This window comes from Neophocaena asiaeorientalis, unplaced genomic scaffold (genome assembly GCF_003031525.2).
Source record: "Neophocaena asiaeorientalis asiaeorientalis breed wild unplaced genomic scaffold, Neophocaena_asiaeorientalis_V1.1 scaffold364, whole genome shotgun sequence".
NCBI classification, from domain to species: Eukaryota; Metazoa; Chordata; class Mammalia; order Artiodactyla; family Phocoenidae; genus Neophocaena; species Neophocaena asiaeorientalis.
The window spans coordinates 2740619-2755532 of NW_020172457.1; the positions used below are offsets into that span (position 1 = coordinate 2740619).

The window sequence follows — 14914 nt, forward strand, 5'->3', positions numbered from 1 at the left end:
AGAGCATTTCCATTTTTCAGCAAGAAACGTTTTCGATTCAAAGAAACACTGAAATTCGAAGTCTGAACACCTGTAACTCCATTCAGCATATGATCCCATCACCTTCATACATGCTGGTACATGCTAACTGCAGGCGTCTACTGTTCTCAACTATGTCTGTTTTCCAGAAAAGATTTTAACCTAAAGAGCATTCCACCAACAAGTATCAGAAAACTAAATTGGCCCTAAGCATAAACCTCTGCATGAAAACTTAAACCAAAAGTCTTCTTTTCTAAGCCCTCCACATTGGCAAATATTCTCCTGTGCTACTTCCCATGCCAGCTGGCTAACACTGAAGTAAAAACACACACTCTTGCCCACTCCTCTCACTTCACCAGAGTGAGCTCTCTATCTTGTGTTCAGCTTTATTCCCGAATACTTAGCACATAGTTGGCCCTAATAACTTAACACTAAAACATCACTAAAATATCAGTCATACTGGAAACCAGCATGACACGTTGACTACGTGGTTTTATAGATTTTCCAAAAGACTCCCTAAAGGTTTACAAATCCTTCCCTCTTCTTTGTATTCCTCTAACATGCTCCATGAAAGCCTGTGATTTGTTCTACTATTAGACAATATCTCAAGTAATATAACCCAGACTCTCCACTAGCCTACACACTAGTTTCCTTGCCTTAGTCTCCAGCCTCTACACCCAATCCTTTTCAGTGCTACCATATTAATCCTACTTCATCTCACCACATGCCAATCCAAATCCAAAGTGGCCCGGTATCACCTAAAAAAAGGGTCCTCAAACTTGAGCGTGCATACGAATCACGTGAAGGGCTTATTAAAATACAGATTGTATGGCCTCACTCCTTGAGCTTTTGAATCAGTAACTATGAAGTAGGAACACACATTTCTTTTTTAACATGCTCCTTGGTAACACTAATGCTGCTGGTCCAGGAAACATACTTTGAGAACCACTGACCCAAAGCAACAGTTCCCAATTACAGGATCCCAAACAAATTATCAGAATCATCTTAGGAGCTAAAAAAACAACAACAGCAACAAAAAACCCCACAAAATCCAGTCCTTATCCACAGTGATCCTTAATCAGAAGGTCAAGGATGGGACTAGGAATCAATCCAGAGGTAAATCTAATGCATACTCAGCTTCAGGAACCATTAGCCTAAAGACAAATCACAATCCCCTTAGATGACACTTAAGGGCTTCCACAACCTGAACCCAAACCTACCTATCTGACCTTATCTTCTAGTGCACAAAATAAACCCTCAGTTACAGCTAAACCATTCTTTTCTTACTTATCCGTGAATATCCTTGTCCATTCATTCCTTCTGTGCCACTTACCAGTATCTCACTTGCCATTCCAGCTATCTAGAATGCCATTTGCATCTTCTCTACCTCTGCAAAACCTCCAAGGATCAGCTGTTCAACAATCCTGAACACCTTTTTTGGTCCATTTAACATGTTTCAGGATGATTATATGACACACTGTGCCAACTACCATTCTTATATTTAGCAACATTAGACCATTTGTGTGTCTGTGTCACTGCATATCCAGTTTATTAATGGGTATATAACCTAATATTACACTGTAAGAAATCTGTAAGTAATCTGTAACCTGAAAGAATTTTTTAAGGAACTAGAAAATACAGAAAACTAAAACCGATTTAAAAATTGTATAACAATTTTTTTTTTAATGTTGAGCCTTCTTTTAATTTATTTATTTTTATTTTTGGCTGTGTTGGGTCTTCGTTTCTGTGCAAGGGCTTTCTCTAGTTGTGGCAAGCGGGGACCACTCTTCATCATGGTGCACAGGTCTCTCACTATCACGGCCTCTCTTGTTGTGGAGCACAGGCTCCAGACTCGCAGGCTCAGTAGTTGTGGCTCACGGGCCTAGTTGCTCCGTGGCATGTGGCATCTTCCCAGACCAGGGCTCGAACCCGTGTCCCCTGCATTAGCAGGCAGATTCTCAACCACTGCACAACCAGGGAAGCCCAATTTTTATTACATAATAGTAATCATTTAAAATATGTAGATGACCTCTTACTTTAAAATGCTTTATTCTTGAATCTGTGGATTAATAAAGATGAGTACAATAGAGAGCTAAGAAACAATCAACCAGAGATTAATTCAAGTCATGACTAATATCACTCTTCCACTACATGTCTAAGAAAACACAAACTGGGGGCAGAAAAGTAGAAAAGTAAGAGGAGGAGAAAAATAGAGGAAAAGAAAGAAAGGAAAAAAGCAAAGAACACTGTCATACCTTGACCTCAAAACAAGTAAACATAATACATGAAATGAAATGTTATTTCTACTTTAGACCCATCACCTTGTACTATTAGATCAGTTTTAGTTTTATGTTCTTTATCTGTCAAATAGCTTATGCCAACAGTATATGTACACATTAACATGAAATGGCAACAGTATTGCCAAGTGTATGATTTGGGGACTACAAGTTACTCAGAGATTTAACACACAGTTGATGCCTCTTTAGTGTCTTAAATACATCTTAAGGGTGAAGGGAGTGGGGAATGGGAAGTGATTTCTAATGGATACAAACAGGGACTTCCCTGGTGGCATGGTGGATAAGACTCCATGCTCCTAATGCAGGAGGATCGGGTTCGATCCCTGGTCAGGGAACTAGATCCCACATGCATGCCACAACTAAGAGTTAGCATGCCATAACTAGGGGGCCCACATGCCGCAACTAAGCAGCCAGAGAGCCACAACTAGGACCCGGCACAACCAAATAAATAAATATTGAATGGATACAAACAAGGTTTCTTTTTAGGGTGATGAAAATTTTATAAAATCATATCATGGTGATGGTTGCACAACTCCATAAATATACTAAAAAGCATTGAAATCTATACCTTAAACAGGTAAACCTTGTGGCAGGTACATTAAATCTCAATAAAGCTCTTTAAATAAACAAATGAATAACTCATTCCATAATACGGAAGATAGGCTCCCCAATCATCTTTTGAAATGACATGTGTGAAAGGTATATCTCATTTAATAAGCCAGAAACATACTTTCATTTTTTCATTTCAAGTTAATGTCTGATGGAACTTAAATTTCCTTAGTTTATTATAAACATTTTTAATATGAGATAATGGGTTTTGTTTTCAGAAGTGTAGGAATTATATACATTTGACAAATCCAAAGTAAGTAGGGCTAAGTAAGGCATATCTTACTTTGTTCATAACCATAATTAATTCTTCATAAATCCCATAAATAGGATCCTAGTAGATTCAAAAGTTGTTTTAAACTTAGAACATTAGTCTTATTCAAATATCAGATATCAAAAACTTATTCATAAAGCATTTTATAACCTTGTGACAACAGGATTACATAGTCTATAACATACTTCCTAGGGCTTAACGTATTCAGGTTTTAAATGCCATAAGTACCGATACAAATAATTCCATTTGATAATATTATATTCTAATACTGTCCAATACATTTGCATAACACAAATATTTTTATTAGTATTTCATGGTACATCTCTTTCCATTCATATACTTTTAATCTGTCTATATCTTTATGTTTAAAATCTCTTAAGCCCAAAATGAGGAACTTGAATTAAAAGATGGGGATATATTCTTCAAAATGCCACTGTTATAATAAAAGGTAAAGAAAAGCTATGGAAATGTTCAAGCTTAAAGGAAACTAAAGAGGCATGAAAAGCAGATACAGTATCTAATGCTAGACTGGATTTTCTACTGGAGGAGCAAAAAAAAAAAAAAAAAAAAAAAAAACTGTCCTAAAGAACATTACTGGGTCAATCAACAAAACTAGGAAATAGAAAATAGATAACAGAGAAAACACACACAAGTACATATAGAGAGAGAGAAAACAATTGATAAAGTGACAAAATGCTAACAGCAGTTGAATTTGAGTTAAGAGTTATATGGGCACGCTTTGTACTATTCTTACCTTTCTAAAAGTTTGAAGTTATTTTAAAATTTCAAAAAAACAACATAAAACATATCTCTTGTAAACAGTATGGTTGGGTTTTTCTTTTTTTAAACCAATCTGACAAACTCTGCCTTTAAATTGAAGTATCTAGTCCATTTACATTTAATGTAATTACTTACATGGGCGGTATAAGTCTAATATGTTGCTATTTGTTTTCTAGTCATCCTATCTTTGTTTTGTACTTTATCTTTTCTTTCTTCATTGTTCTTTTCTTCCTTTCCTGCTTTTTTCTTTTGGATTAATCAAATATTTGTTCACTATTCAGTTTTATGCCCTTTACTGGCTTTTCAGCTATACATCTATTTTACAATTTAATGTTTGCTCTAGGGATTATAATATGCATCCTTAACTTACCACAGTTTACCTTAAACATTGTATCTCTTCATGTATAATGTAAGAAACTTACAGTAGAGTTTCATTTACCCTATTCCCATCTTTTGTGCAATTATTGTCATACATTTTACTTCAAAATATATTATAAAACCCACATACATTACTATTGGTTTTGCTTTAAACAAAAATTAAGAAATGAGAAAAATATATTTTATTTTTACCCAATATTTACCACTTCTGGACTTCTTTATATTTTCCTGTAGATGAGTTACTATCTGGTATTGTTTTCCTTTAGCCTGAAAAACTTTCTTTAACATTTCTTTAAGTGCAGGGCCAGTGAAAACAAATTCTTTCAGCTTTAGTTAATGTGAAAACGTCACTATTTCACCTTCATTTCAAATGATTTTTTCAGTTAATATAAAATTCTAGATTGACAATTTTCGTATTTTATAGCACTTTCAAGATGACATACATCAATTTCTGGCTTGTATTGTTTCTGATGAGACATTAGTGAACATCTTTATCACTGGTTCCCTGTAGGCAATGCACTCTTTTTCCTCTGGCAATATTTAAGATTTTTTTCCTTGCTTTTCAGCTACCTTACGATAATGTGTCTAGATATAGTTTTCTTTGTGTTAAACTTCCTTGGATTTGTTGAACTTCTTGATTTGTGGGTTTATGTTTTTCAACAAATTTAGAAATTTTGGGTCATTGTTTCTTCCAATAATTAACTGCCCCAATCTCTCTCCCTGCTCTCCCTCTGTAGTTCCAACCACACAAATGTTAGACAGCATGATACTGTCCCACAGGACATTATGGCTGTGCTCATTTTTCTTTTCAGTCTATTTTCTCCCTGTACTTTAGTTTAGATTGGTTTTGATTGATTTTTCTTCAAGTTTTCTGATCCTTTCTTATACAGCATGCAATCTGTTGCTAAATCAATCTGGTAAATTTTTCATTTCAGATATTTTCATCAAATTTTTAAAATTCTGGTTATTAGTCACATTTTTCTGCTTTTTTGCAAGTATAATAATCGTATGCTGCACAACGTGGATGCTTCATTATTGAGATACTAGCTTATATTACTTTATTTACAGGTGGATCAGACTAATACTGTAGAGACTTGGTTTGGGGCTTTATTACATGAAATTACAGTATCACGTACACTATGGCTAGAACAGCCCAATTCCTAAAACATCTGAGGCCACATATGAAAGCACAGGATGTTCACTAAGTTCTCCCCACACTGGCTGGTCTGAATTCCAATGTTTCTGAGCATTTGGCAACTTCTGCAATTTCCATTCAGCTCACAGTCCCACAGTAGCTATATTCTGCCTTGGAGTGGGTGAAACTTCACATCTGACCAAAGGCTCAACACTACTCTTTTCATATTTCTGGGGTTCCTTCTCTCTGCAATTTCCTCTCCTTCAGTATCCTAACCCACAAACTGCAGCTGCCTCCGCACCCCTGAACCCTGAACTCTGCTTCATCTACTACTTAGAGCCTGCTGATGTTTGTTCATTTTCCTATGTCATAGTTTGAAAGTGTCCCCAGAGAAGAAGCTGGGAGGTATGTGAAAGTGACCTCATGTATTCTCTTCTCTCAACTGATGATGCTGATCGCCTGAGTCCACCCAGTTTTCAAGTTACTTATGGTAGGAGGTAACCACATAATGGACAGAACCAGAAGTCCTTAATTCTAACTATTTTTGAAATAGCTTTAAAATCTATTATCTTATTTCATCATTAAAATAAACATGTAACCTGAAAAGCATATATTTCCATGACAGATTAGCAAACCAAGATATAAAATCTTAAATAACCAGTTTCCAAGCAATAAAGATATTTTAATCAACACACAAATATTCATCAAGCACCTACTATGGGCACGTGGTAATTGACATAGCAGCAAAACAAACTCATGGAATATAGTTGCAACCTATATTCTTTCTACTGAACCATCAATAAAGCACACAGACTGTATCCCAAAAACTGTCTAATGAATGAATAATCAGGAATCAATCAATCCACCAAGAGCATGCCTATACTCTCAAAAATAACTACAATCTACATACATGATTTATTTTTTTCCTGCAAAGAATCCTATTTGCCATGCAAATAATTTCATTTCTACACAGTTATATTTTTCAATTCCCTATATATACTTAATTTCTTTCCTATTAGTAGATACTGTCTAACCAAGTCACTTCTATATAGCTATGTCAAATTTGCTTCAGCTAACTCTTAATCGTATTTCTCATTTTCATCTGGCCATATCAAATATATTTTCCTGGCGCATGGAGAGAAAACATAATAAAATTTCTAAATACCCCCTCTGCAGCATCATACCAAACAGTAATATCATTCCTCCGATCTTCAACAGATCAATCAAAGTGGTACATTTATACCTTACAGGTTTATCTTCATCTCTTAAAATAAGCTCTTGACCTGTCTTTTACCCCAACATATGCAAGAGCTGACTGTAAGAAAATGGTCATAAACTTAAGCTACATATGTTTAGATCCTTGATTGCTACGTATTGAGAATCTCCTAATTTTAAAGCCTGGCCAAAAGAAGTTTGTTTAAAAGGTCTTTTGAAAATGATAGAAGTTCATAACATCAGCAAGCATCACCTTTAAATAGGAACACTACATTCTCACTGTTTATGATTAAGAGAATATTTCAGGTGGCTGATTTTTTTTATGTTCCTACCTGTTATTCTGAATCAAGATGGCACCCTCTGTAAAAGGACCTTACCTGCAGAACATCTTGGATCTTCACCCACACGTCTGCCATGTCATACAATTTGACATCTTCCTGCTGAGTCAGTGGAGTCACAACAGTGTCTTGCAGGTACCCCAGGACCACAGAGTGTGCAGCAGCTACAGCATTAAACTTGTCAAACAGCAACTCCAGCAGTTCTAGAAGTAACCTAGTGAAAAAAATAAACATTTACATACAAACAAACACAAAATGATTGACGCTGGCCTGCAAGAAAAACATCAAACTAAAGTGAAGTAGCACACTACCATGTAAACAGCTCATTAAATTTCAACAGATTTCATTTCAAACAGTTGTCTGATCTAAGTAACTTTTGAAAATTTACCTAAGTGTTTGTTTCCTCTGCTATAAAATGGACATGGTGAAGTCAGACAGACAAAGTATTATATGATCACTTATACGTGTGATCTAAAACATAATACAAATGAATCTATATACAAAACAGAAACAGACTCACAGATGTAGAAGACAAACTTATAGTTACCAAAGGCGGAAGGGAAGGGGGAAGGATAAATTCGGAGTATGGGACTAACAAATGCAAACTACTATACATAAAATAGGTAAGCAACAGAATTTACTATATAGTGCAGGGAACTATATTCCATATCTTATAATAACCTATAATGGAAAATAATCTGAAAAATATATATGTATAACTGAATCACTTTGCTGCACACCTGAAACTAACATAATATTGTAAATCAATAAACTTCAATTTAAAAAAATGAACATGGTGTAAAAATTTTAAAGACAATTTTTAAGTCCCTAAACCAGCAGTAGCAGCTCAGTAAACATTTGTTTCCTTTTTAACATAATTCAGTGATCACTATACTCTTTTATATAGGTAGTTTTTCTAAGGAATTCAGGCAATTTTTCAGACAACAGTTCGAATGTTACAGAGAATGTGCTATTCTCTAGCAATAAATTGGGCACTTTGGTAAGGACACTAATCCTTTTAGTCATGGAAAGCTGCGCTTACTCCCATTCAAATGTGTGGCCTAACTTGCCTGAAAAAACTACACACCTGCCGAGAAATCTGACTTTCACCACAGGGAGCAGCTTGGACCTCCGCATTATCTCATTTTGCATCCTGAGAGATGGACACATATTATTACATGAATTTTATATACTCAAGGACACAAGATGAGGTTGCAAGGCAGCTGACCCCAGGACAAAAGTTGATTTTCATGTCAGAGCACTGAGCCACCTACCTCTCTCTATAGTTTTACAGTGTAGATGTATATTCAGAGATGGCTCAGAGCTTCATGTCATGGATGCAAAGTAATTCCCCCATCACTGAGCCTTACAGCATCACTGATCACTCACACTTGGAATCATCCTTTCCTCCTCTGAAGTTGTATTTTATTCCACGTTTAAGGAACTTACCACACATATGGCTCACATATGTGACTCAATCAATGTGGGTCACATTTATTTATATATAGACATTTTACCTCCCTTCCCCATTATGAGTCCTTTAGAGCAGGCACTGCTTTATACATCTCTGTATACGCAGGAGCACTCAGAACAGTGAGCAGCAAATATTGGCTGAATGAATTTAATGTGTATACCATGAATGAGTACAATTTTGGAATGTGACCTTTATTGTATCATCTGTGGCTCTCAGTTCATAGTTCCTAAGTAGACTTATAAACCAACCTGGAAAGTAGAAAAAGAAAGCAAAACATCTTGTCAGCAGTGTCGATTAACAAGATTTTATTACCATAAATAAGAGGCTGTAACTACAATCTCATCAAAACGTATAGCATAATACCTATTCCTATGGCTTCTTTATTGCCCAATTACTGTAATTAATGTGCCAATGTGACAGCCAATAATTATCTTATGATAAAACCCTAATATCTCTGACATTTTGATTTAGACAAGACAGAATCAATAAAAATATACATATTCCTCCCAGTCTAGAATATATATATAAAATCCAGAAATTACACATCATAGTTGTAAATAGGAGCCATTCTACCTTTGAATGATGATTTTTTAAAATCTTTTAAAGGTAAATTCATATTTATACTCACATTTACCTAAAACAATTCTTCACTTTCATCTGTGTTATATAAGAACTACTCAAAATCAGCAGAAAGAGGTACAAAGTACAGGAAGTTGTATCTAACTTAACTAAAATAGTTAATTCAGTGTTGGTAAATAATCTGTGTAAGACTGGTATCTGGCATCATACAGAGAAAATGCCTGATTAAGGTAGGTTCTACTTTTCAAATAAAGATTTATGCTGTGTATGTAAAAGCCTGTGGTTCCCAAATGTCAATCCACAGACCACAATGTATTTTTCAGTGGTAGACAGAAAAATAAGACCATATATTCACGTTTCACACAGGTAAATTTGTTTGATATTTTTGGTATTCTCTTGGTAAGAAAAATCTGTTATTTTCTCCCATGACTGCAGTTATATTGCTAAATGCCCTTACTTGACAAAATTAAAACGTAGTAACCTTATGCTATACCCAAACATTTCTGGAATGATTCTTTTTTAATTTTTATTTTATATTGGTGTATAGTTGATTTACAATGTTGTGTTAGTCTCAAGTGTACAGTAAAGTTATTTAGTTATACATATATCTATTCTTTTTCAGATTCTTTTCCCAGATAGGTTATTACAGAGTACTGAGGAGAGTTCTCTGTGCTATACTGTAGGTCCCTGTTGATTACCTATTTTATGTATAGCAGTATGTACATGTTAATGAACCTCCTAATTTATCCCTCTCCCTCCCCTTTCCCCTTTGGTAACCACTAGTTTGTTCTCTTTGTGCGTCTGTTTCTGTTGAAATGATGTCAATTCATGACATTCAGAAGCGTAAGGCATGCTGGTATCCAACTTCCCAATGGCATGAAGTTCTAGGTACAGGCCTACAAACCAGCAATAAAGCAGAAAACACTGGAAGAGGAGTGGCTCCTCTGAATGGAGGGGCTGCTGTCTGGTTATCTCCAGGGCCACTAGACTCCATGACTACACACACCTTGGCTGCCACTCAAGGACAAGAGCAACTCAGCAACCAGGGGCAGTGCTCTGTTTAGAAAAGAGACCTAAGAGGGAACTGAGGTGTAAAATGAGATCCATGGTATCTTAACAGTATGGAAATAGCAATCCCTGGATAAAATGCACCACACGACCACCTTCGGCCACACCTGGAGGATCAAGACCAAGACAGATGTGTTGTAGTATGACTATCAGAGCCATAAGACAGGCTACAGAGGGAAGAAAACAAGAAGAGCCAGGCTGGAAATCAAGACACTCTATTTGCCGCTCTGCCTACCTTGAAACATCCACCAATTTCAAAGAGAGGGAAGCTCTCCTCTGCCTCACCACAGCACAGTCTCGACAATACTAATAAAACCCGCAGCTCTGACAGTAAAACTTAAAACTTTTGTGCTGCAAATGATGCCATCAAGAAAGTGAAAAGGCAACCCAAGAAACGGGAGAAAACATTTGCAAATAATTTACCTGATTTGTATCTAGAATACCTCAAGATTTCTTACAACTAGTAACAAGACAACCAAATTTTAAAATGGACAAAGGATTTGAATATGCATTTCTCCAAAGAAGATATATGAATGACCAGTAGGCAAACAGAAGATGCTCAACATCTTAGCCATCAGAGAAATACAAATCAAAACCAGGAGATACCAGTTTTTGGATGGTTATAATCAAAAAGACAGACAATACAAAGTACTGGTAAGGATGTAGAGAAATTTGAACTCTCATACAGCACTGGTGAGAATGTAAAAATGGTACAACTGCTTTGGGAAACACTTTGGCAGTTCCTCAAAACATTTAACATAGAGTTACCATACGTACCCAGCAATTCCACTCCTAGGTATATACCCAAGAAAAACAAAAACACACATGTGCACAAAAATGTGTACACAAGTGCTCACAGCAGCATTATTCATAATAGTAAAATATTAAAATAGTAGTAAAATAGTAATAGCAAAATCATAAAGTGGAAATAATCCAAGTGTCCATCAACTAACAAATGGACCCAAAAAACCCGAGGTATATTCATACAATAGAGTATTATTTGGCTATAAAAGGAGATGAAGTACTGATACATATTACAACATGAACCTTGAAAACATTATGCAAAGTGAAAAAAGTCACAGAAGACTACGTTGTGACTTTGTGTGATTCTATTTATATGAAATATCCAGAATAGGCAAATTACACAGATGGAAAATATGTTAGTGGTTCTTAGGTAGGTGGGAATTACCCACTAAAGCATATGGGGTTTGTTTTGTAGAGGGGACAAAAATGTTCTGGAACTACAGAATGGTGATGGTTGCACACCCTGTGAATACACCAAAAACCAGTGTTTCAAGGGGTGATTTGTGTAGTACGTGAATTATATCTCAATTTGGCTGTTTTTTGTTTTTGTTTTTTAAATCATCAGCTGTGGCTCTGAGTCAGGCCAGTGAGGGCCCAACACCTCCCCTGTGGTGAAGTGAAAACATATAGAACAGCGAAAAAAGGAAACTGATGTCTCAAAAAGTGAAGTATTATGAACACTGACTCCTTCAGAATCTTACTACCAGGAGGACATTAGTTTCTCTCTATTGGTTCACTTGTTTTTTTGTTTGTTTTTCCTTCTTACATAAGTAACCGGTAAAGAAACAAAAGATGCACATTCTTTCCCAACATTGATAATTCCTAACTCTGTAATTATGAGAAAATCTCTCAACTTCTTCAAGTGTTCCTATCTGTAAAACCAAAGTATTAATTAATACCTGTTCCAGGAGCCTCACACAACTGATGGATGGATCACGTTAGAAAATGGACAGAATTAGTTGAGGTAACTGTACTGTATTAGAGAGAGAGGAGGTTTCAGGATCCTTTTGTATGGATTTCTGGCTTGAGCAACTCTGAAGACAATGGTTACCCTTCCTGAGAGAAAGAGAAAGAGAGAGTGGGGAGAGGGAGAGAGAATGAGAATGAAGTGAAGACAGAAACTGTTGAAAAGGAGAGCTGTTGGGTTTAGATCTGAAGATGTTAAGTTTAAGGTGTTACATACCGGTCCTCGGATATGTAAGTCTGGAGCCCAGGAGAGAGACTGATTTTTGGAAATTTACAAAGTGATAAATATTTGAGAGGATGAGATTACTCAGGGATAATATGCAGAGTAAGACAAGCAAGCCAACATTCCCCGAAATAGCAGCAGTGAAGAGATGTTCAGGAAGTAGCAAGGCAGGAAAACGACGACAGGAAGGAAAATTGTAGAACACAGTGGAGAAGAGAATAGCAACAGAGCCAAGGCTACAGGGCAGCCAGCTGAAGTAAAGACAGAAATGTACAACTCACAGGTCCCAGTGACCTTGGCAAGAAGGGTTTCAGGGGAGCACTGGATGCTGAACTCAGCAGCGGGATAAGGAGTGAATGGCTAAGAAGGGAAAGAATCCAAGTCGATTACACACTTTGCAAAGGCTGACCATTCCTCACCAACACATGCCCTCCTAAAAAAAGAAAATGAAAAAGCAAGTGACTCTCTCCCAATGCAGCAAGAATAAGAGAGACCAGGAATCACTCACATGAACGAGACATAAAATGCAGTAGTCTGGCCCAATTTAAAGCTACCAGAAATAAACTGAAATATGCTGTTAATATTCACATGCACTCGCTGGCTGCCCACCTGACACTAGATCGAGAAAACAAGTGTTTGCCTTTCACTGCAGACACACTCAGGATGACCTGCACACACAGAGCCCCACAAAAGTCATCCCCTGAAATTGAGGACACGGGGAGGGGGGAGGGTAAGCTGGGACGAAGTGAGAGAGTGGCATGGACTTATATACACTACCAAATGTCAAACAGAAAGCTAGTGGGAAGCAGCCACATAGCACGGGGAGAACAGCTCGGTGCTTTGTGACCACCTGGAGGGGTGGGATAGGGAGTGTGGGAGGGAGACGCAAGAGGGAGGAGATATGGGGATGTATGTATATGTATAGCTGATTCACTTTGTTATACAGCAGAAACTAACACACCACTGTAAAGCAATTATACTCCAATAAAGATGTTAAAAAAAGAAAAAAGTCATTCCCAACCCTACTCCACCACCAAAATATCGACTAAATAAAAGATGATATAAAACATGACACTGCAACTAGCTCAGTTGCTTAAATCCTGTTAGGATCAAGGTTTTCACCACTGATCCAAATGACAAAAGAGCAGGCAGAATCATTAAATTACTAGAGATGCCTTAAATTGAATTGAATAAAAAAAGGCCTCAGACAGGAATAAGCCTAAGAACCATAGAGATTAGAATTTCAGTTAATTGCAATTTCTACCAGTCAGAAGAAAATTGTGCGTGCAAAGGCGCGCGTGCGCACACACGCACACACAGAGGTTATTTCCAGAGTCACAAAACAGTATGCAATAATATGCAATACAACACCACAGTCAGTGAAAGAAAACTTCAATCCTGGGATGGCAATGTGGTATAAATGCCGGTATAAAGGACTGGCATTAGAAAGCTGGACTTGGTACCAGCTCTCTACTGAATAGCCATGGGATTTTCAGTACATCATGGGACTGTTCCAAGTCTCAGGCTCCTCAAACACAAATTTCCTCAATTACAATTTCCTAATCACAAACTGTGAGAATTAAATGCAATAATGTAAGTGAAAGTATACTAAAAAGCAAGCTCAAAACAATAGTAAATTGCTTCCTTTAACGGTTACCATCTAGAGGGGGAAAAGGCAGGGGGCGGGGGGGACGACAAGAGATACTCCAGATGTCCCCGTGGCCCAGCTGCATCTCTGTCCTTCCCCCAGCTTAGTGAAGTCCTGCTTGTATTCCATAAGATACACTAGTATCATCCCAATAGAACCCCTCTTTAATTCTGCGAGCTGGAGGTGGGTTCTGTCACTGCTAACTAAAAGAGGTCTAATTCACAGAATAACAGCCAATTCTTTCATTCCCCTTTCATTCTATAATCCCTCAAAAAAAAGCAGATGATCACAATGGACTGAGAGAAGTGACAAAAGAGCAACATGCATGGCCTCCTGGGCCAGAGAATAAGAACACAGTCCCTGTTTATGTGTGGTTATGTACCCACACCTCTCCCCCAACACATGGCCCAATGCCTAGAGTGGAGAAAACAGTTAAGCTGTGGGTGCCTGAGTACATATGAGTAAAAGAATAAGCAATTTAGGGTGGCAGTATTCGGGTAAGTCCAGGACTACAGCCACCAGCCTGGGGTCCTCTGCATGCGGCCAGCAGCTAAAGCTGTCATGATGGACGAGAGCCCTTAAACGGTGAGGCTAGAGTGAGATAATGATGATGACAACGACGACAACCACAACAAAGACAACTACGTCTTCACAGCCACACTGATGACAACAGGCCAGGCGCTGTGTGAAGCGCACACTTTATCCTTGGGAGAACCCAATGAGGAAGGTACTACTTTTATCCCCACATTATAGACAAGGGGACGAAAGCTCAGAGATAAAGAGAGACCAAAGGACTCGATTTTGGAGAATGTTTCTTTTAAAGGATGTTAGGAAAAAAAGTAATTTAAGAGAAGAGGCCAGAGTTATCAGTACTATCAAATGCTACAGAAACCAAGGCTGGAAAGAGCATCAACAGAAGTCTATCCTGCCTCTATTTTCTCACTGCCAACCAGTTTACCCCTGGTACTCTACTAAAACAATTCCTGCAAAAGTCTCAAATCACCATTTTGCTCAATCTAAGATATACACACTACTCTATATAAAATAGATAACCAACAAGGACCTAGTCTACAGCACAGGGAACTATACTTAATATTTTATAATAACCTAT

General features: G+C 37.2%; 1 protein-coding gene across 1 annotated transcript in view; it reads right to left on the reverse strand.

The window, feature by feature from the left end:
* EXOC4 (exocyst complex component 4) overlaps positions 1 to 14914 on the reverse strand; it is a 793839-nt gene that overhangs the window by 673281 nt on the left and 105644 nt on the right. The window contains exon 7 of the mRNA XM_024737973.1: positions 7081 to 7255. Coding sequence (XP_024593741.1) covers positions 7081 to 7255 — 175 coding nt within the window. The remainder of the gene's footprint in view (positions 1 to 7080; positions 7256 to 14914) is intronic.